This window comes from Fomitopsis serialis, assembly GCF_022376445.1.
Source record: "Fomitopsis serialis strain Sig1Antser10 chromosome Unknown B0H18scaffold_17, whole genome shotgun sequence".
Lineage (NCBI taxonomy): Eukaryota > Fungi > Basidiomycota > Agaricomycetes > Polyporales > Fomitopsidaceae > Fomitopsis > Fomitopsis serialis.
The window spans coordinates 480,049-503,581 of record NW_025954977.1 but is presented as its reverse complement, the minus strand read 5'-3'; the positions used below and the strand labels follow the sequence as shown (position 1 = coordinate 503,581).

Genomic DNA, 23,533 nt, shown 5'->3' with positions numbered 1-23,533 from the left:
CTACATGTAAATTAAGTTCCTTGTGCTCTCGTGCAACCATAAAAAGCATCGGGCGTGAGATGCAGTGTTGGTCGTGTTAATTGAGTAAATGTTGCACTGTTACACACTTCCAGAACCATCCCGGATACTTGTGACTACATCAATACCGTTGAGAGACCGTTTTTGTTACAAAAAAGTGCGGAATACATTGAACGAATGTACATCTAGCTTATCTGAAAGTTCTGGAGAGATCGGTCAGACAATGAATGATATCGAGCACGAAAGATGTGGACGTGAAGGCGAGCGTCAACATTGTGCAGTTCGCCCAAGGAGCCACAAGATAATGGCACGTGCACTGATCATAGAAGTTGACATGCCCGTATGGCGAGGCACAGTGGAAGGTGCTGAGCGAGCGGAGGAAGAGCCGAAATGAGGCGAGGTTGGCAGCGTGGAAGGAGCAGGTCACGAAGTGGAACGGGCCCACACTGCGAAGGCTGCAAAGCGGCGTCCAATGTGGACCAAGCCGATGCGACCTACTAGTACGAAAGATCTTGATCCAGCAATCCCGCGGCCAAAGCTTTCCGATTTCGTTGCAGCCGCGAACGGGACCATCGACGCCGACGAGATCCTTGACGTGGACGACGATGAAGATGCGGCGAGAGCGGTGTTGGGCAAGACTCGTCGGATTCGGAGGGCGATGCGGCGGAGGACTCTGATGATGATTAAAGATCTTATCTGGTCTGATAAGATGCGATAACACCGTGATCAGACACGACATCGCCGGATATGGGTGTCTCGTTCGACGGTGATTTGGCGCAGGACGGAACAGTACAACTTACTCTACTATATCCCACAACACGTCGGTTCTCGAGCTGTGACATTTACATAGGGTCCTAATAATGCATTTATACACCGTCGTAAAGTCTCTACTCTCACAAGTGGCTCAAGAATAATCTATAAAATCATCATGTTTGGGTGTCTCGTTTGACGGTGATAGACTGTACTCATGCGCCCTCTAGTTGAGATGCAACGCGTGAACTTTGACTCTCGAAGCCTTGAGGACTGAAGAGTGCCTGTGTCGCGGGTTGTTTGTCTTGAAGATGTACAGCGGTACAGTACAGTAAGTACTGGAAGCTAGCCAAAACGGGACGATTAGCGCAGTGGCTTAAAAGACGCTTGCCGGCTTTTTAGGTCTGCTACTTACGGAGACTACACAGTGGCTCACATTTCCACGCCACAGACGCGTTTGGTCGCGTCGAGCTCCCGGCGCGTCGTGTTCTGACCTTGACGCTGTCGACTACTCATTGATCCAGCACTCTGCACCCTCATCAACTCTGTGTCGTGCGTCATTCTGGACCCAACGGAGCCCGACAATTATCAGATACTGATGCAAGCGTTCTGACGCGCCGACGATGAGCATAAAGCCGTATTGTAGCATATGTTTTGACAACCATCCCTTGAGCGCGTTCAGATTTCTGCCCTGCGGTAAGGATCTGCTTTATTATGTGAGATCTCATTATGACAGCTGTCTTGCTTTTGATAGGGCACGGATTCTGCGCGGACAGCTTCCAACGCCTTCGTTCTGCCAGTGGCCCCGGCGTCCGCGGTCGCTACGAATGTCCTATGTGCCGGGAACCCTTCCACAGTGGCATATCCATCTATATCGACTTGAGGGATCCAGCTAGCGATGCGTCGCAAGCCAACGGCGATGGCGAAGGCCCCTCGCAGCGAAGCTATTCACCGGCAGTCTTGAAGCAGGCGACGTATGTGAAAGAGAAGTTCGACAAGATAGGCCCGGATAGCAAGCCAGAGTCGGTTGTGCGGTCCGCCAAGGAGCTCGGGAAGGTGGTGAACGGGATGGAGGAGGGTGATTGTGCAGTGAAGGTACGTTCGGCGTACCCGTTAGTGCTTGATGCTGATTCTATGCAAGGCCCTTCTCTCGTCCATCGCACTGTTGCTGGAGCGGCTTACGAGTGTTTTCGTAACTCTGGACTCGCAAAAGAACAACGTATCTTCTTTACAACGCGCACTACAGGCTGCCCGGGAGGAAAACCAGCGTCTGCACAGCGAAGTGCAGGAAGCCCAGAAGAATGCGGATGGCGTCATCAAGACCGCCCAAGCCGCCAGCGAACAGTTGGGCGACGCGATGAAGGAGATTGAGCAGCTGAAAGGAGAGCTCAGAGACCGAAAGAAGAAGCATGCCGCGCAGCTAACCGAGAAAGTGGACGAAACCGCGGGTCTCTACAAGACCCTTCACGCTCACAAGGCGAAGGTGCAGTCTGTGATGCTCGAACCCCCGGATGTATTGACTAACAGTGGATGCAGGAAACCAAACAGGCGGAAAGGATTCGAGACCTGAAGAAGCAGCTCGCCACGGCGCAGGAGGTGGCTACTAATAGCCGCAATCGCCTTGTACTCGAGACACCTGTGTCATCGCGCACAAATACACGACATATGGAGAGTCTACGTCGTCCTGTATCTTTCGAGGTTCGTCTTCGACCAAGTTTGCCTGTCACCAACTCATCACAGCAGCAGGGCGATGCTGACATATGGGACGACACCGAGCCATTGTCCAGGCTTGACCCGGATGATGCAGACGACCCCGCACCGCTGCCGCCCTTGCTCCCCACACCACCCGACGATGCCCCAGAACGATTCCTCCCACTGCAGTCCAACTTTACAAGCGACTGGAACCTAAATCTGCCAATGAGCAAAACTAAACGCAAACGCACGTTGTCTGGACTAGACCCCGAACCATCACGAAAACCATTCCCGATCATGCTGGATAACAAGGGGCGTCCGAAAGGTCCTGTACAGTTGGGGTCACGACAGAGGGAGAAAATCGGCTGACAGGCTGTTGGCTCAAGTGCTGAGTGTTTGTCCAATACGAAACCAATATGAAACGATTGTATAGTGATTAGGACTAGGTGGATGTAATTTTAGTGCAATGTCCGGTGAATGCAGGGATAACATGCCGACTGGGTCCACAGATGAGCGTAGCATAGATAACGAGGATGAGGTATATAAGGACATGATATTTGGGCACTATGCATGAGGCAATATTTGAGTCCGAATGATCATGAAGGAACAGAGGACTCTGGTACTGGCAGGTCTGTTGCTTGTGGATCCGTCCGCATGAGCCTGCGCAGCCGCGCGAGCTCTTCCGCCAGGTTCCTAGTCAGACTAGTGAGCGTGTGATCACCCAGGCATGATTGTGCGACGTACCGTGCAGTCTGCCACGCCTGCTCGCTCTCTTTTCCTTGCCTGTCTACCTCAGAGCGCAGGTGCCCAATGTCCTCCCGGAAGCTCTCCTCCACCTCCTTCCGTATCCGCTCGTTCTCCTCCCGCAGCCGCTTGGCCTCACCCACCACAGAGTTGCCATCCTCTCGCTCGCGCCTCACCTCTTCTATGAGCCGCGTGTAGCGCTTGCCCATCTCCTCCGCCTCTTGCAGGATCTTCTCCTCTCGCTTACGCATCTCGTTCCGTAGACCATCCGTGTCCGTCTGGAAAGACGACACGAGACCCTTGATCGAATCGCGAAGCACAACATACTCGCGTTCTGCCTTCTGCGAGCGTGCCGTCGCTTCTGTGAGGGCCGTCTCCATCTCGCGCAGGGATTTCTTTGACGTTGACGTCTCAGACTTAACCTGCGTTTTTACAGCGATCACTTCGGCCTCTGCCTTGCGCGCGCGCTCGAGAACCTACCAAGGGGTCGGCTGAATGTTCGACATGTTGTGAGGTTCCGACGCACCTCTTGTAGCAGACGCTCTTTGCGAGCCACCACGTTGTTCAGCCCCTCGTTCTCCAGCCGGAGACGCTCCCGCACCTCCTTCAGGTCCTCCGTTTGTCGTGTCAGCTGGCTGACTTGACGCTGGCTCACGCGGAGCTGAGCCTTCGTGTTTTCTAGTGCCGTCTTCGCGTTCATGACACCGGCCTGGAGGTCTGCGAGCACCTTGGTGGTGTTGCCGGGTGCAAATGACGACCTGCGGCTGGGTGAGATTGTTGGTCCGTGAGGGGTCGAAGACGCCCCGTGATTTGGTGACAGTGGCGAGGAGCTGAGATGCGAGGAGTCTTGCTGTCCTTCCTCGGCGAGGGCCCGTGCGTTACCTGCACCGCGTTAGATAGTTTTCATCACACTGGGGCTCTTCACTGACCTACAGATGAGACCGGTATTCCTGTGCAATAATCAACACACGCCCCGGCACCATATAACTGAACGAAACGTACGACTGAGCGTCCGCGTCGGACTCTGCTGGCGCGTCCAAGAAGAAGTCGGTATGCCCTCCCGGATGCCATTCTCCTCGCCAAACGATCGACTCCTCTCCTCTCTCCGTGGCAATGGCAAGCTCGATTCAGGCCCTGCGAGACCATGTAACACCTCGAAGCTGTTGCGTTTCTGTACTCGGGGAGACATGTAGGTGCTTCCGGACGCAAATGTCTGATCAAAGTCGGTCGGTGAATGTGGAGGCGAGTTCATGATTCCTGGGGGTAGTGGACGAGGCCCGCGAAGAATAGTGTTTTCGAGGCTCTGTAACTGCGCTTGCTGGTGTCGGATGGTATGTTTGAGCGTAGACATCTGATTGCGGATGGCAACTGGCAACACTGTTAGTTGCCCCGCGTTATGACGACCGTGCCGGCGTACCACGCCTGCATACCTGGGTTATCCGGCAGAGATACCGAAGGACTCGCAGATCGGCCGTTGGAGCTACGCGATGATGGTCTGGAACTTGGACGAAGAGGAGACGTCAGATAGGACATAGATGTCTAGCTGGTATCGGCGGTTCGAGGACGGCTCTTGTAACGAATTGGAGGTGATGCAGTGGCCACAGAGGTGATGATATGTTATAAACGAGACCTAGATCGAGCATTCATATACGCGTATATTAAGTACCGAGAGCGAGTTGTAAAGGACAGGACGACGAAGTCACGAACGCAGTAGGTGCGCGTGGTGGCAAGCTCTCGGCCTACAGGCGCGCGCTACCCGCTAACGCGCCATCCTTTTCCCACACCTTCAGCTTGTCCGTAACTCGTTCAGCATAAGTACGCTCAAGCTGGTGGGTGAGCCGGAACAGTGAGCTCATTGCAGTACATTCAGGTGCGTGCTTCGATCGTTTGCAACATGTGGAAGTTGATGGTACTAAATGATCCAACTACTAACTACAGTACCTATCATCACTGGCCCGGGCGCACTACTACGATTCGATTAATATTGCCACCAGGTTGACTACATCAGGTACGTCTTGCAAACAGTCATGTTAGGAACGCTGATCTTCTGACTGTTGAGTTACTGATATTCAGCTTTGCCACGGTACGACCAGACGAAATTTCAAACAAGATGGCCGACGCCCTAGAGTCCGATTCATGCTCGGGCACGGTCGCGATAGCCAGTCGGAGCGCGCCACAAAAGTTCCAAGCTCCCTACGACCGAGTAGACGGCGATGTGATCCTTCGCTCTTGCGACGATGTCTCATACCGGGTTCATCGTATCATCTTGACGATGGCATCCCCCGTGTTTGCAGACATGTTCAGCCTACCGCAGTCCTCCGACATCGTGACGCCCTCAGAGACTGATCAGCACACTGTCTCGCCGCCGATCGTGGACTTGACTGAGGATGGCAAAACGATACGCGCTATACTGGATGCCTGCTACCCATTCAAGGATCCCGACCTGAACGATCTCGACGCTGTTCGAACCGCACTGGAGGCGGCCGCGAAATATGAAGTGGCCAAAGCCATTCAGTTCGGCGAGCGCAGGTTACAGGCCTTCGTAGAAAAAGAGCCGCTGCGCGTCTTTGCGATCGCCTGTAAAATGGACTTCGAGGACATGGCTAAAGCTGCCGCTCATCAAGTACATGCTCGATCGATTTTCAAGGCGGGACTGGTCTATGTCAAGGAACTGGACGAAGTATCCGCAGGTTGCTATCATAGGCTATTGCAACACTACAGGCGAAGAGGCAACTGGAAAGGGCTCAAATTTTGTATGACCAGTAAGCTCAGTGGAAAAGCGGTCAAAAAACGTGCAAAAGGTCAAGCGAAACAAACGCCACTGCCACCAGCATCTGACGCTCCTCCGCCATTCCACTCCCCCCATGCCGACTCAGTCATTATCACATCAGACAACGTTCATTTCCATCTGCAGAGACAGTTCATTTCTACGGTTGCCCCTGGCCTTGCCGATAGATTTCCCGTTGCGACGGCACTCAAAGCTGTTCAGTGCGTTGACGTAGCCGGAGACTCGGATGCGTATCTGAGCCGTAACAGAGAGCGAGCGGAACAGCATTCCTCTCTTGCCGTCGAGGAAGATAGCACGGTCGTTGGCGCTTTGCTGCAACTTTGCAGCCCTCTAGACGTTCCCGATTTACCCGGGGAAGACATTGACTTCCTCACTCGTTTGGTGGATGCTGCACGGAAGTACCGAATAGAAAGGGTCATATGGCTATTGAAAATCCTTTGGCCACGGTATCTCCCACATGAGCCATTCCGGGCGTACGTTCTTGCTTCTTGCTACGGGTGGACGATGCAAGCCAAGGACGCCGCACGCGTTCTCCTGGGTGAGACTTTCGAGGCAATCGAAACATCATACTCACCTGCGTTGGAAATCATATCGACCCAACCTTACTTTCGTCTCCTCGCCTATCATGCCAACTGCAGCGCAGCTATTTCCGACGCCGGCACTGCGATGACGACCTGGCTCTCGGACGACGAAGTCATCAAGAACATCTCGAGCTCATGCAGGTCTTGTTCGACATACTATACCAATGATAAGACCGCTCGATGGATTGTTCCAGCGATCTCTAAAGCCGTGGAACTCCTGCTTCAACGTCCGTCTCCGCGAATGCTCACGGAGGGTATCCGTCTCGCCGAAATCATTTCCTCTATCCAGGAAAAGAAATGCAGTTTCTGTTCTCCGTCGCCCCTCATCTATATCTCATTCTGTGATTCTGTTGCTTCCAAAGCACAACAATTGATTGACGACGTAAGAAATTCGCTACATCCAAATGGCCTTCCAGTGCACTGACCGCGACGGATGCTCATTATTCAGGTCGATTTCGCAAGTTTGTAGTGCCGATATCAGGGGCCGTAAATTATGGCGTACCGTTTGACGCAAAAATCCATACCCCCTACATGAATCGGAAACACCCCTACATATGTTCGCCACCCACTGCATACACTTTCGCAACACAGCTACATACATTCCCGCTACCCACACAGTACTACAATATATTTCGGTACGGACCCCACTACATGTTCTGCAACTGACTACCCTACATATATCGCGCCGTCATTACGTAATCATCCATTCTCAGTAAGTCCTTTCTATGGACTCGGTTACATAGCTTTCTTCCCCCCGTCGAGCGAATGGGCAGAACCGCCGCTCGGCTTGTACGACGCGCTCATTGCGAGCATCAACCCGCTAGGCCCGCTCGATGTTGAGCGTCGCGAGCCCGCGCTGAGTCGACGGTCGGTGCTCCGGGCGCTAGCGCACAGCGCGCTGCTCTCGACCGCCACGACCATTGCCACGACCGCAACTCTGCCACCACGACCACCCAGCCTCTCATCAAGGCGCTCGCACTGTCCCAACGGGCAGGCGAGCTGAAGTCAGTGACAATCCTGAACTGCCGCCAGCTTAGTTAGGAGCACCCGACAACCCCTCTGCGCGCGGTACAAGACCGGTGCATCCTTCCTCTCCCGGGCCTCAAAAGCCACCCGGGGGACCTCCACTCGACCCTCTCACCTCCTCTCTCGTATCTGGCGACGTCTCTTCAGCTCCCGCGGCTCTGGCGACACGCAACAAGGCCGCGCGGCTCCGGACGTGCACGACCCGTGTGCAAGCCCAGCGCCGAGCAACAACGCTGCTCAGACAACCGAGAACGCCGCGAGAGAGATGCAGAAGGAGGAAGGGGAGAAAGGCAGGAAGAGATAAGAGGGGAAGGGCGCGGGACGAGCAGAAAAGACGAGCACGAAGGCTCGGATACCGCAGGTACGCCCTCGATCCCGCCTCGCCGTCCCCGCTCCCAGTGCCCACGCCAGTAGGCGTATCGACGCACGAGGCATCCGTCGTGCGTCCTACTGGCCACGAACACGGAACGCCCGACTTTCGGGACGACCTCTGTGTCGTACCCACCACGTTGCACGGCAACACGGGGGACGCACAGAGCTGCGCGTCCGACGTGCCCGTGTCGTCGACACTGCCCGCGCCAGCAGGCGTACCAACGAGCAAGAAGCCGTGGTGCGCTCTGCTGGCCAAGAAGACAGCGTCTTCGACTTCCGGGACGACCTCAGCGCCGTACCCGGCGTTCCCCAGGGCAACACGTCGGACGCGCATCGCTGCACGTCTGACGCGCCCCGTTCTCCTACGAACCACCACACAGACGGTACGTCGAGCACACCACTCGATGTACCCGCTGTCGACGAGAATGACGCAACGCCCGATGTACTAGCAAATGTACCCGGCATGCTCGTCGGCATCTCATGCGCGACCGATGGCCCCGAGGTACACTCTGCAAAGGTGCACCCGGTACGCACGTCACCGGCTCCAGTGCCCGAGTCGGGAAGTAGCACGACGGACAACAAGGTCGTCGCGCACTTCTCTGACGTTCAAGTCGGCACACTGGACCTGAGCAGTAGCACGACCACCGTGTCTGCTGCCCCCACTTCGCGAGGCGGCGTGTCTGGAGAGCCTTCGAGCTCTACCACACCGCCTCTTCCTATACTTCTACCACAGCACGCTGCGGATACGTCGAGCCCTCTGCTTGATGCATCCGCCGCTGCTCTTTCTCTGAACACGCGCAATGTACGGCCACCCGTGCTCGCCGCCATCCAACACGCCCCTACTCGGCGTAGCGACGCACCCGGAGAACATGCTAGTTCTACCGGGTCGTCCTATTGATCCTCTACACCACGTCCGAGTCGTGTTGCGCATATGTCGAGCCCGCCGCTCGACGTACACACAGCCGACTTCCAGGGTGCGCGCGACGCATCCCATCCATGAGCGTCCTCGCCACGACCTATCATTCCCGTGTCAATGGACACGAGTCTGCCCCCGGCACCGATGTATGGTACTACGAGCACCGAGCTCGCTGCACCCGGTATTGGCGACCTTACTGGGGTAGCGAATCCTCATAACGGCCTGGCTAATGACCCGGGTGCCGCCACGACGCACGACGTGTTCGGCGTGCTACCCAGCACGACCGACGCATCTGGCTTCATCGCAAAGACACGATTGTCGTCTACGCCGAGCCCGTCGCTCTGCGTGCACGACAAGACCGACATTCGCAACCATGACCAGGTCGCCGTCGACGTACCCAGACGCACGTCAGCGATGTCTCCTTCGTCAAGGTGCGAGTCCATCATCGATACTATGCCCTGCGACGCAGCCGGAGTGCAATCAAGCACGCTCGGCGCGTCCACATCTACCTTCAAGGCATACTCGTCGAGTACGGCGAGTTCATCACTCACCATGCACAGCAAGCCCACCACCTGCGATGACGTCGCCATCGACGCGCCCAGAAGTACGTCGATCGACGCATCCACATCGATGTATACCAACATCAGCGACGACGCCGCGATCGACACGCTCAAAAGCTCGTCGATCAGCTTGTCGACACTGCGGCCCACATCAGCGTCGACCTCCACCTCAACGGGATGCAAGGCTCCGTAGTCGACATTGGCCATGTCGTCCAGCATCAAGGATCCGTCCGACGGCCTGGCTAACGAGCCCAGCGCTGTCGCGACGCTCGACGTGTTCGGCGTGCAGCTCAGCATGACCGACGTGTCGTACGCCTTTCATGCGATATCCATCCATCATATAGGAATTACGTCGACTCGGAGCTCGAGGCTTGATGTATTATCTGTCGATGAGTCTTCGAATGCACGGTCCGCACGCTTGTTCGTGCCTACTGATATCCGTCAAGCTTATGCCTTGATGCGCACGCATTCGGTACCCATCCCAGTAGATGGTACAGCGAACAATGAGTTCGTTGCACCTGCTGCTGGCGATTCAGTCAGGGTACTGAATCTTCGCGATGAGTTGGTCAACGAGCCCACCGTCACGAAGTACGACGTGTCCGGAGTGCAAACGAGCACGACCGGCGCGTCTTCTTCATATACTACAACACCTGCTCTTCGTACAGAGAGCACGCCGAGCTCGAGGCTTGACGTGTTCACTGTTGACGAGCCTAGCAACGCGCGCAACGCACGCTCTAACGTGCTCGCCGCGTATCTCAAACCCCATGTACTGGGTACGTCGAGCAACAGCTCGCTCGATGTACACTGTATTGATCAAATTCCTTCTGCAACGATGGAGGAGGGGGAAGGGATTGCCCGCGGTTTTCGGTCCGAGACCAAGGACTCAAGACAAGCCGAAATATCTGCAATACAAGGAGTTCCGACCAACGTTCAGAGAAGCACGTTGATCGCTATACCGATGTCTGGCATGTCTGGGCTGTATCCTACGCCCAGCGATGCTGTCGACGCGTGATCAAGCACGGTCGACGCGTCTACCCCCACTTCCACGGTCAAGACATGTTCGTCGAGTACAGCAAGCTCAACGATCACTGCACATGGCAAGCACAACACTCTCGATGATGTCGCCATCGATGTACCTCTGAGCACGTCGATCGACTCATCCGCATTGTCGATCACACCTACTCCGACAAGGGGCAAGACCAGCCCGGTCAAGGCTCCGTCAAGCGACGCAGTCAGCGTGCGATTGAGCACGACTGGCTCGTCCTCCTCTATCAAGATGCTGTCATCGAGCAGAGCGAGCCCTTCGCTCGCTGCATATGGCGAGACCGACACCGGTGACAACGCCGTGATCAACGCGCCCAAAAGCTTGTCGATCAGCTCATCGACATCGCGGCCTGCACCAGCGTCGACTGCCTCTACGTCAACGGGATGCAAGGCTCCGGATTTGACACTGGCCATGTTGTCCAGCCTCAAGAACTCGGCCATGATGGACGAGAGCTCGACGAAGGACAGTACATCCAACTTAAAGGATGTACTGACTCCGTCAGCATCGCCATCAACGAGTACTGTGACTCGCCCGCAACTTGAAGATGAGCTGTCTCACTCAAGCTCGTACGAGCGGTACAGGCCTCCCGCACTACGTGATCAGGCCCCAGTCCGTGCACACCAGGAGTCAAGCTCGCAGGCGCAGGAACCTTCGGCCGACGAGCAAGGCCAAAACCGGCCTGCGCTTGAGTCAAAAGTTGGATGACACATCCACCTTGGATATACCGACATATTCTTGGCCGGAAAACTGCTGCACGTACGAGGAGCTGAGCTCGAACGTGCGCCCTACATCCTCCATCAAGACGTTGTCGCCGAGCATAGCGAGCTCGTCGACACCACTGCACACGTCAGCTTCGACAATCCCTGAGCACGACGGCGTGAAGAAACACAGTACACCCACTCTGTTGGATGTACTGCCATCTTCACGGTTGCCAGTCTTGTCGAAGACTAGGAAGCCGGGCATGTCGTCCGACACAGGGACGAGCAAGTCCGTCAGCTTCGATCACGGAAACCCACGCGGACGCAAGTCCAACCTCGGCGCATTTGTGTCGAGTCCCTACACGTTGGGTACCCGCTGCACGTACGAAGAACCGACCTGGCATGCGTGCATGACCTCGACCACCAAGACCACCAAGCAGGTCATCGAGCAATCAATGAGGCCCAGTACATCCGAGTCGCCAGATGTACTGACCTCATCGTATGTACTCGATGGCTGAGCTAGAATCAAAGTGCCTGCCAGTGGGGCTCATCGCCTGTTACTCGTCAGCTGGCAAGCGGGCGAGTATGAGTACGAGTACGGCACAGATAGAGTCACCTCACCTGTCTCTGAGGTGGTGGCTACCTCACCCCGCATGTACATAGACCAGGTATTATGCCACAAGAGGCACGATACATCTACGATGGGTGTACCATCCTCGTCGCGCTTGACAGCAAGGCTGACCTCAACAGAATGCTCACATCCTCCACCGGAACGCGAGTAACCTTCCATGCGACCAGACAGTCATCGCATGCACAAGGAGTCGACCTCGCATGGGCATGACAAGGCTGGCACCTTCACCGATAATCTGTCCACTGAGCACCACACTCTCGAGCAGCTGCTTCACCTTCTCCATTGAGATCCTCACATAGAACGGTTTGAACGTTCAACGGAATGGTATTCATCCCCTTCATATACATAGAACACCTGTCCGTTGACTGTGAAACACCACTGATCACCCGGCATGATCCCCCTGTTTGTTAGGGCTCGGCAGTTCGAGTCCTGGACACAAGGGGTGGGCTACCCGGCGAGACTAACTATGGTGGTCGCTCGGCGACCGGGGCAGATGAGTTGATGAATCGTGAGGTCGTTAAGGGGGCGTAGAACCCGTAGAGGTCGTACGAGGACTGTTGAGTCCTCGTTAAGGTCATTCACGCGGCTGTTGAGCTCGCGCTGGCAGTCAGCAACGAGCCGGACTGTAAGGGAGTCGGCAACGAGCCTATCCCAGGTGCAGTGACAAGCTAACACCTTTGAGACGAGAGCACGACGAGCACTCTTGTTGATGGCCAATCCCGCAGTCATACAGCGTGAATAGTTCGCGCGCGGATGATATGGTTGGGAGTAAAAGGCTGCTTTCCATTTTGGTAAAGTGCGCGCCTTCGGCGAGACGCACACCTGAGTGTACAAGATAGGAACAGAATAAGTAAATACTGTATGCATCGTAAGTATCTAGGCTCGGGCAGTGAATACATGCGGGTCACGGTTAAGTATTGTACGTAGCACGGAAGAGATTTATATATGCCATCTTAATCCTGTCCGTAGTGTCCGTAACACTGTTCACAATGTCCTCTCCGCTATACAGTATCTGGAGCAGCTTGATCATCTGAAATCCGGAGTGCACCGTAGGTCGACGTCTCCGTACACTGCCGCGAAGCGGCAGGTCTCATGGATGTATCGGAAGAGACATCGTACGGCCTTGAGACGGGTGAGAAGGGTCGCGATGGAGGTTGTGACAGGTCTGAGGTCGGACGCGAGGCACACACATTGTTCATTGTATGTTGGGCAGATTAGCAGGTAGTGGTAAGTACAGTTAGAAAGACGTGCCAGTCGTGCGTCGTGTGCCGCGACAACGCTGGACTCGTTAGCCAGGCGGTCAACGGTGTCAGTGGCTCCGTAGAGTTGCCAACACCGGGTGCAGCGAGCTCGGTGCTCGTTGTACCACACATCGGTGTGGGCAGCAGACTCGGAGAAGTCGAGATGGGAATGGGCAGGATAGCGCCGAGCACGGGCAGACGCACATCACGCATGCCCTGAGGGAAAGCGACAGGGGATACATCAGCGATGAGCTCGATGTATCCGCCGCGTGCGGTGGTATCGAAATACAATGAGACGGCCCGGCAGAACTAGGGGCCTCTCCGGGCGTGTCGTCAGCAGACACACTTGTAGTGCTGCTGCACAGGCCCACCACTCCATCTTTGACGTCAGGGAGGCACACAACGAACTCGTTGTTCGTCATGCTGCCTTCCGACGCGGGCGTTGCGGCCATGATGTGCGTACGGGGTCCACCATCGTGGGGTGTACTGTGTACACCGGTGCCGCCGCTCGCGCATGAGGAGTCGGCAAGCGTGCTGGGTACATTTGCGAATACACCGGGCGCATCGTTGTTCTCGCTGACAGCGTGTACATCAAGTGGTAGGCTCGATGTACCCATTGTGCGGCAGATCGTAGATGGATGGGGCACGTCAGACGTGCAGCAATGTACGTCCGACATGCTATCCTGCGGAACGTCGGGTACGACCATGAGGTCGGTCCCGGAAGATGGACATGCCATCTTCGTGGCCAGCAGAGCGTACATTGCCGTACAACGGGCTTCGTGCTCGTTTGTACACCTGCTGGCGCGGGCAGTGTCGATGACACGGGCACGTCGGACGCGCAGCTCTGTGCATCCGCCGTGTTGCCGTGCAACGTGGTGGGTACGACACAGAGGTCATCCCGAAAGTCGGGCGTGCCGTGTTCGTGGCCAGCAGGACGCACGACGGACGCCTCGTGCGTCAATATGCCTGCCGGCGTGGGCACTGAGAGCGGGGACAGCGAGGCGGGAACGGGCATCGAGGGCGTACCTGCAGTATACGAGCCTTCGTGCTCGTCTTTTCTGCTCGTCCCGCGCCCTTCCCCCTCTTATCTCTTCCTGCCTTTCTCCCCTTCCTCCTTCTGCATCTCTCTCGCGGCGTTCTCGGTGGTCTGAGCAGTGTTGTTGCTCGGCGCCGAGCTTACACACGGGTCGTGCGAGTCCGGGGCCGCGCGGCCTTGTTGCGTGTCGCCAGAGCCGCGGGAGCTGAAGAGACGTCGCCAGATACAAGAGAGGAGGTGAGAGGGTCGATTGGAGGTCTCCCGGGTGGCTTTTGAGGCCCGGGAGAGGAAGGATGCACCGGTCTTGTACCATGCACAGAGGGGTTGTCGGGCACTCCTAACTGAGCTGGCGGTAGTTCAGCTTCAGCTCGCCTGTCTGTTGGGACAGTGCGAGCGCCTTGATGAGAGGTCGGGCGGTCGTGGTGGCTGCCCGGGAGGTGGTGAGAGACGAAAAGGTGGTGGCGGTCGAGAGTAGCGCGCTGGGCACTAGCGCCCGGAGCGCCCACCGTCGCCGACTCAGTGGCCACGAGCACCTCTCAGCCATCTCGGCAATTCCCGTGGTCCCGGGTGCTTCATCCGAGGTCCTGAAGGAATGGCACACGAAATTCCGACTCCCCTCCTCCATCAGTAGGAAATCGGAGGGTAGTAGTGGTCTCAATATCATGTAGTACAACTTTGTAGATAACAACATGTTTGTTTTTCGTCCACGAAGGCACAGATCTTCCATAGAAATCCTACCTACGAGTTGATTTTTGGTGTTTTTGTTACCTAGAAGTGTAGCCACGGTTGAAATGTCAATGTCTATCAATTTTCTTTGGGAGGTAGGGCCCTCCATGCGAATGAAAATGGTTCGCCAGTTGGGAGCCCAAACACGGCAATTTGCTTATGTAAAGCGTGTTTAGCGCCTGCTCGACGCGTCTGTGGCGGCGTGCCGCGATCTGTCTCCCAGCACTCTGTTTAACCTCCACCTCACGTTTGTCCAACTCAGGCGTGCAGGTTTGGTGGTCGTCTCGCGTCTGTATCAGCCCCGCGCGCCTGCTTAATGGCGCGGGGCTGTGTCAAGCTTTCAAAGGCCCAGAAGGCTCGCAACCGGGAAGCAACCACGCGCAGTCTTGCATCTCGCCGGGACCGCAAAGATGCAGCGAAGCCTTTCGCAGACTCGATTGAGCTGTTGCAACAGGACTGCGCTGATGCTAAGCATAAGCTCTCGGCTGCAAAAGCAGAGGGCCAGCGGAGCAAGGCTGCAGCTAAGTCGGCTGTGACAGCTGCGAAGCGAGACAAGTACAACGCAGAACGCCGTATTCATCGGCTCGAGGCCAAACTCGCTGAGCGAGAACTTAACACTACGGCAGTACCAACCTCTCTTTATCCCAGCACTACATTCATTCCCTCTCCATTTCCTCCCATTGCCAGCACATCGACCTCAGTGGCCACGAGTCACTCTGACTCGGAGGCCGGCGCATCTCAGGCTGGCACAACTTCGACCTCGCTGTTCCACGAAACCGCTGCGACGACGCCTCAGGCTGCCACCTATGGTATGCCGACTTCTGATCTGGTTACGATTCCTTGCACACAGTTGGTCGCTTTGCGGAAGGAGCGAAAGAAGCTCCTTCGCCAGGTTGAGTGCTTCCGTAAACGTTGCGAGCAGGACAAGCTTGCTCTTTCAGAACTTCGTGGACAGCTTCGGGAACGCCCACTGAAGCGTATCTTCCCATACAAGACCAAGAGTGGCATGATCACGGAGGACACACGCACGATGATACGAGAGTTGGTTGCGCTTGGTGTCCCACATGCGAAGGTCAAGGATGCATCCCAGATCGTCCTCGCTGCTGCAGGGTATGCGACAGATGGTGATTTTGATCGGCACTCGATATCGCGCATTGTACGGGAGGGCTATGTGGCGGCAGCTATGCATGTCATGTATGAGGTTTCCGAGGCAGATATTGAGTTGGTCTGTCTCGCAAAATGACTATTCTCACCCTCGTCTTGAACAGCTTGGACAGGCAGAGGCTTGGACGCAAACTCGATCGCGCCGGCCTCGGCAAGAAGAAGCGCAATGCACTCATGCTTGCAAAACGTGCACGCGTTCATAGGCACCGCGAGAAACGCGATCTTCGTGTCGCTGCGCAAGAGAAGAAGAACGCGGTCATTGATGGTGTTACCCCGATCCTCGATGCCAATTACTGGAGCACTGTCGACAAGCGCACCATCACAGTCGATAAGCACATCAAGCTGCAGCTATACTGGCATCAGCGGGCCAATCCCGGTGCCAAAGTCAAGGTCACTGGTAAGAAAGACCTTCTCATCGAGGCCCTGATCTCCGCAATCGAGTACAATAATGCACATAGCCCTATAGCTAATGACACCCCCATTCCTTCATCCCAATCATTAGAATTACTTACTTCGAGCTCTAGTACAGCTACAGTACCTGACGACACGATGGAAACCGACTCGGAGTATGAGGAGGAGGAGCTCCTGCAGTCATAATACTCTATCCCATCTACTTAATCCAGTATCCTCCCGTTTGGTCTAATTTTTGTACATGTGCTGCATCTAGTTCATATAAATACATTTCACCCATTTCCGCAGCCCTCCGTTGTGTATCGCTCCGTCTGCGTGCTTTGCCATCCCATCGAGCGATCCTGGCCGTATTAGGAAGTCGTGGGTCATGTGACGGGCACCTGCGCCTTCGGCGCAGGTGCCCGTGGCCAGACTCAGTGCGGGCTCGCGACGCTCAACATCGAGCGGGTCGAGCGGGTTGATGCTCGCAACGCGTCGTACAAGGCGAGCAGCGGTTCTGCCCATTCGCTCGACGGGGCGAAGAAAGCCATTGCCTTATTCGAGTCCATAGAAAGACTAAGAAAGGACTTACTTATTGAGAATGGATTACGTAATGACAGTGCGATACATGTAGGGGTAGTCGGTTGCAGAACATGTAGTGGGGTCGGCGCCGAAATATATGTAGTGTGGGCAATGAGAGTGTATGTAATGGTATTGCGAAAGTGTATGTAGTGGGTGCCGAACATATGTAGGGGTGTTTCCGATTCATGTAGGGGGGATTCATTTTTGCATCAAACGGTACGCCATAGTAAATATGACCAATGCACTACAGTGTACTGCAGCTCATAGACATCGTTGGATCACAACTTTCAACGATGTCATTTATGTTCGGTATAGTATTGCATCGTCAAGGGCCTTCAAGGAGGGGGAGGAGCCGTACGTTGGTGTGATTATTGAGTATCAATTAGAACGAAAGAAACGAAGTGGCATAGATGGTGACTAGAACTGTATGGTACTGCATGAACTCGAGCAACGGACGGACAGTAAGCACTGGAATCATCGACGATAGTTGCCAAATGCGACACGGTGGCTGATGGCCACAAAATGTGACTGGCGTGACCCAGCATCGACAGTGACTACTATCGGTACCTTGCTCAGTATTCAGACTACAGCCGTCCCCTCGAGCTCCAGGTCGCTGAGCGAGACTTGTTCTAGTGTCACGCCAACAACGACCACGTACGTACCATCTCAACGCACCGGCTACAGAGAGTTGAACGTTGATGGACAAGTTTTGACGGTTCTAGAGTCTAGCTGAATTTTCGAGTTCACATACATCGCAGGTTGTGCCGAGTATCAACAGTCCCTCCGCCGCTCAGTATGGCTGAAGGAACAGACGCAGGCTTGACTCCAGTGAAACTACAGTCGCCGTACGACCGAGAAGACGGGGATGTCATCCTCCGGTCTTCCGACGGGGTGTCCTACAAGGCCCACCGTGTCATCCTGACCATTGCCTCTCCAGTTTTCGCAGATATGTTCAGCCTTCCACAGCCCACAGCCTCGCATCAAGCCGCTCCCGCGCCAGTTGTGGACTTGGTGGAGAGTAGCAGGACATTGCGCGCCCTGCTAGATGCATGTTATCCCATTGCGGACCCAGATCTGAGTGATCTCGATGTCGTTCATCAGGCACTCGATGCTGCGATGAAGTATGAGATGGCCAAACCTGCTGGGCTCATCAAGCGTGCGTTACAAGACTTCGTGGCAAGTGAACCGCTGCGTGTCTTTGCGATCGCCTGCAGGCTTCACCTCGAAGAAGTAGCAAAGGCCGCCGCCGCTCAGGCATTTTCACTCGGCATCTTCGTTCTATGCTACCCTTACACCCCCGAGTTGGACCAGATCCCCGCTGCATGCTATCGCAAGCTGTTGCACTACTGCAGGCAGCGAATGGACTGGCAGCAACTCGTGTTCTGCGCGCCAGAGCCAGCAGACTCAGCCAAGGAACGAGATGGACCCCAAGCTTCATGCTCAGATTTTTCGAATGCCCAATTGCCATTCGATTCCCCCGCTTGCGATGCAGAGATCATAACATCGGATAAGGTCCGTTTCTTCGTGCAGAAGAGCTTTGTTTCGATGGCATCTCCTGGTCTCGCTGAGATGCTCGTAGTCGCTGCATCGGCGGTACTTAGTGTCTCACCTAAAGACACGAATCCGCACTCAGTCGCTGCATCGACTGGAGAGCATGTATCCATCTCCATTGAAGAAGACAGCGGTATCCTCGACGTCCTCCTACGGCTGTATCACCCAACTTGCGCTCCTGGCCCGCTATTGCAAGAACTGGCCTTCGTCATTGGCCTCATGGACGCGGCACGGAAATACAAGATGGGCGAGAAGGCCTCATGGCTCGTGAAACTGCACTGGACGCAATACGTATCTCTAGATCCATTCGGAGCTTACCTTCTCGCGTGTTCTCATGGCTGGACAACGCAAGCCAAGGACGCCGCACAATCACTCTTGGGTGGAACGATTCAGGAGATCGAGGTTTCGTACTCACCTTCCATGGAGGACATGTCGACTCAACATTACCACCGTCTCCTCACCTATCATGCTAGATGCAGTACAGCTATTTTTTCTGCTGGCTCAGCGACGACAACCTGGCTAGACGTCAAAGCTCGAAAAATGATGTTATGCCGGCATTCGGTGTACTACGATATGGATAACGTCGCGGGATGGGTTGCTCCTGCGATCACTAGAGCTGTGGTAATTCTGCTTCCACGTCCATCTCCGCGAACAATCAAAGAGGCCATCGCTTCCGCCGTACTCGTCACTCTTATACAAGAAACCAAATGTGGTTCTTGTTCCTTTCCGTCCGCCTACGCCACATTTGGCGACTCCATTGCTCGCAAAGTCCAACAATTGATAGACGCGGTACGAGGTTCGCTATATCAGTTTGGGACTGTGCTGACGGTCTATTCATAATTCAGGTGAACTTTGATGAATTGTAACCGTCGATGTCAGACCTTGAATACTGCACCGGCGCTGGCCGTGGGGCAGCGCCTTGCCGTGCAGGTGTAGTTGATGAGTATTGACTGGAGCAACTGGTAGAAGTCATGCATGAAATATTACTTGGACTAGCCAGTTCATCAGATATTTTCGATTAGGGATGCATGTGTCAAGAATATCGATTGCAGAATGGTTACTGGTACATACTTAAGCCCGTTGCGCACTCAACGTGTTCAACTCCCACTGTTCATCTCTAGAAGCGCCTCGATGCTCTTCCCAAGGTCCCCTTCGTTCGCCTCCAGAACCCAGTCCATGATCTCTGGATCCGTCGCCGGGAAGATCTGCTTCAGCGTCTCCCGCGCTGCGACGGCCGCGCGCTCGTGCGCGGCGTCGATCTCGTCCTGCAAGCCAGCCAGGTCCAAGCTCGGCGTGGGTGTCCGCGAGACGTGCGATGACTGTGGTCGCAGGTCCGCCGAACCCGGCCGCGAGTGGATGGCGGAGGCGCTCCGCGGAGGTGCCATCTGCGGCGACATCGGGGCTGACCCGCGCGGTCGTGTTGGTGTGTCGATACCTGAGGGCGAACCCAGCGAGTATGATCCGGGAGACTGGCCTGTCGAGAGCGGAGATGGCACTCTTCGTACGCGCTGCTTGTAGGGCGTTTGCAAGGGCGTCGAATACCCGCCGACTTGCTGACCATCGTCCCCTGCGCCGAAGGGCGTCTGCGGGACCCCGAACCCAGGTTGCTGGTCTTGCTCCTGGTGCTGATACTGCCTCTGGTCACGTGTCGAGTCGGGGTTGAAGGCAGGGAGGGACGAGAAGGACTCCTCGGCGTTGTCGAGTACTTCGTTGAAGATGCGGCTGATGGCGTTCAGCGGCTTAGAGAGCGTGTCTCCGGTCTTCTGCAGTAGACGTCGCGCATCTTCGCTCAATGCCTGCGCAGGCGTAGGGAGCGCGAGGGGCTGCGCGGATTCCTCGCCCAAGTGAGGGGATGGTCGGGTTGGTGTCGAGGCTCTTGAGATGCCAGATGATGGAGTAGATGACTCGGGTGTCGCGGTTCCGCTGGCTGGTAGTGACTGGATAGACATTTCGACGTTCCTAGCGATCCACGTTAGCTCAGTGGGCAAAATCCCATCAGCTGCATACCTCTCAAACTCCTCCTGTGTGATGTTGGATAACGATGTATGATCCATTGTTTCGATGAATGAAACTGCACCCATCTGGACAACGTCAATCGATTGAGCACCTTGGGATCGAGGTGAGCGGAACTTACGAGACTAGAGAGGTAATACCCTGCTTCACTTTGCAGCTTCGCAGGATTCCGGAAGCGATTGATGAACCTGTGTATCGTCAGTCTAAAGCCGAGGTATATGGTTATTCGCACTTCTCACTCCACATTAGACATGAGATTAGGCGGGTTCGCCTTCAGAACGACATAGATTAATAGAGGCACGAAAGTATCTGCGCCCTCTTCCTTGTGAAGGTGTCTGAGCAAACCTGTATCAATCACGAAGGCATGTCAGTCAGAGGTCGCGGATCAATGAGAGGGAACCGGACCGAAGATGACCTTGCAGCAGTTCAATATACAGATGAGTTTGTCCCGGGGCGCTTTGTAGTGATTGACTTTGAGCAGTTCTGAGTGAGGAAGATCAGAGAGATTTAGGTCAACGACCGCATGTGAAGAATGAGCTAACCAACCTTGCTGGGCGAACATCAAGAATCCTTCGCTGCCCTCGCCCTCAGGGACGTCTAGATGATTGGGTTCGATCCATTTGAACAACGCTATTCGTTGTGACAGTACGCGGTCGCGCTCGAGATCGTCCACGGTCACTGGCCGTGGTGGAGTCATCCGGACTACCGCAGGCGTGAAGGTGCTGAAAATATGTTTGGATGCGTGAGTATGTAACCTACGCAAAGGATGACGTACAAGTCGTAGAGTCGATTCATGACAAGCTTCTCCATGCCTTCCATCGCGTTATCAAACTCTGCGTCCGTAGCGTTCTTCCATACGTCCGTGTCTCGCATACGTTCCGCGATGAACTACATCACATGAAAAATGTCGTTCTAAATACTACAACAGGGAGAAGATGATAGAGATCACTTACACTCAGGAAGTCGTTGATCAGTTTCACTTGATCAGTCACCGTGAACGTCCTCTTCGCAAAGTTGCTCAGGAAGCTACGAAATCACAACCGCGACCGATCGGGTAGCACACGCACGTAGCATCCTATATAATCAACAACTATACACACGAAAGTAATGGCACTGACATACGACCGCAAGTACTTCGCCACTGGCTCCGCGCCCTTCAGCTTCATCTGGTCCAGAAACTTTTGGAAGTCAAACGGTGGGCTGGCCCTCTCGGCTGCCTTCCCTCTGTCCCGCTCGGGATCGCGGACTCCTGGCGTGCTCCGGCCGCTGCCTCCCGAAACCTCTGCAGCACTAGAGTTCTCCGGGTCGACCATAAATGTGCGTGTTAGCGGTGTTGATTGCTGTTGGGCGAAGGACGAGAGTGTCGCTGGAGAGGGAACGGCGGTGGCGGTGTCGAGAGACTGTGGGCGCTGGCTGCGTCCGAGTGGGATGGAGAAGGTGCGCGCGAAAGCGGCGAGCGTAGGGAAGGCGGCTGCGGCTGCGGACGGTGCGTCCGATGTTGAGGGGTCTTGAGAGTCAGACGAGGCGCCCTCAGCGGCTTGTTCTGAGCCAACTGCAGCAAGCGACGTCGCGTCCTTCGGTGGGAGTTGTGGAGGTGGAGGGTGGGCCTCAGAGCTAGCCCATGCCTCGCGCGCAGCCTTCTCCTCCGAGCTGGCCAGAGGGTCGAACTCTGAAAGGATATCTTCGCTCGCGTGCGGCTGCGATGCTGCGATGTCTCTTGAGACGAAGCTCTGCGTGGCCGTTGGGTCCAGGGATGAGGGATCGGGCGTGTGCAGCGTACGCTCGTGCTTGCCGGCGTCATGTTGGGCCTCGGACGCAGGGTCGTACCAGGGGTTGGGTTCTGGGTTGGCAGGCTGTACGGCTGAGATACCCTCACCTATGTGTATGTTGTCCAACGCTTCGTGCAAGTCATCCTGTGCGCTCGTCACTCCTTCAGCCTGAGGTGGCTCTAGCATGAGGGAGGGATATATGTGGCTATCTGCGGGTCGTTCACAGTCGTAACAGATCCTTTCGCGGTATGAAAGACTGAGTATCTGCAACGTTGGGTATGTGGACGAAGAGTCAGAAGTCAGAATATGCGCGATAGACAGTACTGTCCTGGAAATTGAAACCTTCAGTAATGGCGAGTGATTCAATCAGAGCTCCTGCGCCACAGCTGGATGTTGGCCGCAGCCGGGCCGGAATGAACCGCCATATGCCTTTCGCTGAGCCTCAGGAGTTGTTGGGATCTTGTTACTGTGCTGCACAGTGTGCTCTCAATTTGCAACGTCTCCCATCACGATCATGCCATACATATCTGAGTGCAGTGGTACTACACCGTCGACTAATCGTGCTACATATTTTTCTTATCAGCGCGCTTCTGTCAAGTTTCACTCAGTCTGAGATTGAGCCCGAGTACATTGGTCCCACCAGGGTCCCACACGCAGCAATTTCGATATAATTGAGTTCGGTGATATCAGTACTGGGCTATACTGCTAAGCCTCCTTTGGTATGCGATAGGCCTGCACTGACATACCGGCATTGCAACAGGGGACGCAGTGCAGTACGGTCCATGGTTTGCCGCTCATATCTAAAGTCGGGATGGTGTACTCAACCACTATGGCAGGAGCAAAAGTCGAGTAAGCAAGAGAAAGTAGTGGGATTGGAAACATCACACCGTTACAGTATCGCATTACAGTAACGCATCCTTCTTGCGTCACCGAAGCTCAGCTAGAGAGGTTCGTCTAGGATCATATCATTCAGTAATACACTCATGCGCACTCACCGAAGGCACGGAGCAGGTAGGCTGTTGCTGCCGTAGACACCGATAGCCGACCTCACGGAGACAGTATGGTCCGCAGTGTTGATGGCGTGTCAATTCGAGAAGCTGGTTGTCTACACTTCTACACGCCTATCAGTGCCTCTTGCTCTATTCACTGTAAACGTGCGGAGACTTGGCAGTCGAGACACTTCACAGAAAAGTACCCCATCATTGCAGTGACGTTCTCGCGTCAACATACCGAACAGGCG

The 23,533-nt window shown here is 55.2% G+C and overlaps 9 protein-coding genes across 9 annotated transcripts; 6 read left to right on the top strand and 3 right to left on the bottom strand.

Annotated features, from left to right (window-relative positions):
• Nucleotides 1-1,497: 1,497 nt before the first annotated feature.
• On the top strand, nucleotides 1,498-2,829 carry B0H18DRAFT_1117048 (uncharacterized protein; the record flags this gene model as incomplete). The annotated part of the gene is made up of 4 exons (XM_048033519.1): nucleotides 1,498-1,863; nucleotides 1,910-2,251; nucleotides 2,305-2,466; nucleotides 2,515-2,829. The coding sequence occupies 4 exons, from the start codon at nucleotides 1,498-1,500 to the stop codon at nucleotides 2,827-2,829; spliced, it is 1,185 nt and encodes a 394-aa protein (XP_047896036.1).
• Nucleotides 2,830-3,056: 227 nt separating this feature from the next.
• On the bottom strand, nucleotides 3,057-4,737 carry B0H18DRAFT_873249 (uncharacterized protein; the record flags this gene model as incomplete). Its single annotated transcript, XM_048040277.1, has 6 exons — nucleotides 3,057-3,153; nucleotides 3,205-3,680; nucleotides 3,731-4,086; nucleotides 4,134-4,154; nucleotides 4,207-4,572; nucleotides 4,635-4,737. The coding sequence occupies 6 exons, from the start codon at nucleotides 4,735-4,737 to the stop codon at nucleotides 3,057-3,059; spliced, it is 1,419 nt and encodes a 472-aa protein (XP_047896035.1).
• A 577-nt stretch (nucleotides 4,738-5,314) lies between these two features.
• On the top strand, nucleotides 5,315-7,221 carry B0H18DRAFT_930689 (uncharacterized protein; the record flags this gene model as incomplete). The annotated part of the gene is made up of 2 exons (XM_048041715.1): nucleotides 5,315-6,955; nucleotides 7,022-7,221. The coding sequence occupies 2 exons, from the start codon at nucleotides 5,315-5,317 to the stop codon at nucleotides 7,040-7,042; spliced, it is 1,662 nt and encodes a 553-aa protein (XP_047896034.1). The 3' UTR covers nucleotides 7,043-7,221.
• A 1,810-nt stretch (nucleotides 7,222-9,031) lies between these two features.
• On the top strand, nucleotides 9,032-11,708 carry B0H18DRAFT_953260 (uncharacterized protein; the record flags this gene model as incomplete). The annotated part of the gene is made up of 6 exons (XM_048042178.1): nucleotides 9,032-9,636; nucleotides 9,664-9,751; nucleotides 9,792-9,855; nucleotides 9,894-10,220; nucleotides 10,521-10,958; nucleotides 11,056-11,708. The coding sequence occupies 6 exons, from the start codon at nucleotides 9,032-9,034 to the stop codon at nucleotides 11,706-11,708; spliced, it is 2,175 nt and encodes a 724-aa protein (XP_047896033.1).
• A 1,327-nt stretch (nucleotides 11,709-13,035) lies between these two features.
• Nucleotides 13,036-14,077, bottom strand: B0H18DRAFT_1117044 (uncharacterized protein; the record flags this gene model as incomplete). Its single annotated transcript, XM_048033518.1, has 3 exons — nucleotides 13,036-13,371; nucleotides 13,434-13,799; nucleotides 13,856-14,077. The coding sequence occupies 3 exons, from the start codon at nucleotides 14,075-14,077 to the stop codon at nucleotides 13,036-13,038; spliced, it is 924 nt and encodes a 307-aa protein (XP_047896032.1).
• A 1,063-nt stretch (nucleotides 14,078-15,140) lies between these two features.
• B0H18DRAFT_1117043 (uncharacterized protein) lies at nucleotides 15,141-16,585 on the top strand (the record flags this gene model as incomplete). Its single annotated transcript, XM_048033517.1, has 2 exons — nucleotides 15,141-16,045; nucleotides 16,093-16,585. 2 exons carry the CDS (start codon nucleotides 15,141-15,143, stop codon nucleotides 16,583-16,585), a joined length of 1,398 nt encoding a protein of 465 aa, XP_047896031.1.
• Nucleotides 16,586-17,755: 1,170 nt separating this feature from the next.
• Nucleotides 17,756-18,307, top strand: B0H18DRAFT_930687 (uncharacterized protein; the record flags this gene model as incomplete). The annotated part of the gene is made up of 1 exon (XM_048041714.1): nucleotides 17,756-18,307. A coding segment is annotated over one exon (552 nt), but the record flags the coding sequence as incomplete, so codon positions are not given.
• A 297-nt stretch (nucleotides 18,308-18,604) lies between these two features.
• B0H18DRAFT_994601 (uncharacterized protein) lies at nucleotides 18,605-19,458 on the top strand. The gene has a single exon (XM_048045269.1). It carries the CDS (start codon nucleotides 18,731-18,733, stop codon nucleotides 19,349-19,351), a length of 621 nt encoding a protein of 206 aa, XP_047896029.1. The 5' UTR covers nucleotides 18,605-18,730; the 3' UTR covers nucleotides 19,352-19,458.
• Nucleotides 19,459-22,660, bottom strand: B0H18DRAFT_994598 (uncharacterized protein). Its single transcript, XM_048045268.1, has 9 exons — nucleotides 21,647-22,660; nucleotides 21,478-21,550; nucleotides 21,300-21,412; nucleotides 21,071-21,246; nucleotides 20,930-21,007; nucleotides 20,764-20,869; nucleotides 20,646-20,712; nucleotides 20,519-20,592; nucleotides 19,459-20,470 (listed from the first exon to the last, which is right to left on the bottom strand). Exons 1-9 carry the CDS (start codon nucleotides 22,477-22,479, stop codon nucleotides 19,609-19,611), a joined length of 2,382 nt encoding a protein of 793 aa, XP_047896028.1. The 5' UTR covers nucleotides 22,480-22,660; the 3' UTR covers nucleotides 19,459-19,608.
• Between the last annotated feature and the right edge of the window lie 873 nt (nucleotides 22,661-23,533).

Excerpts from the sequence above, each read along its gene's own strand:
- B0H18DRAFT_994598 (XM_048045268.1), bottom strand. The coding sequence starts at position 22,479 with ATGCTAGAGCCACCTCAGGCTGAAGGAGTGACGAGCGCACAGGATGAC. Across the intron at positions 20,870-20,929 it reads CTGCTGCAAGGTCATCTTCG|GTTTGCTCAGACACCTTCAC; the intron begins GTCCGGTTCCCT and ends TGATTGATACAG. Across the intron at positions 20,471-20,518 it reads ACACAGGAGGAGTTTGAGAG|GAACGTCGAAATGTCTATCC; the intron begins GTATGCAGCTGA and ends GTGGATCGCTAG.
- B0H18DRAFT_994601 (XM_048045269.1), top strand. The coding sequence starts at position 18,731 with ATGGACGCGGCACGGAAATACAAGATGGGCGAGAAGGCCTCATGGCTC.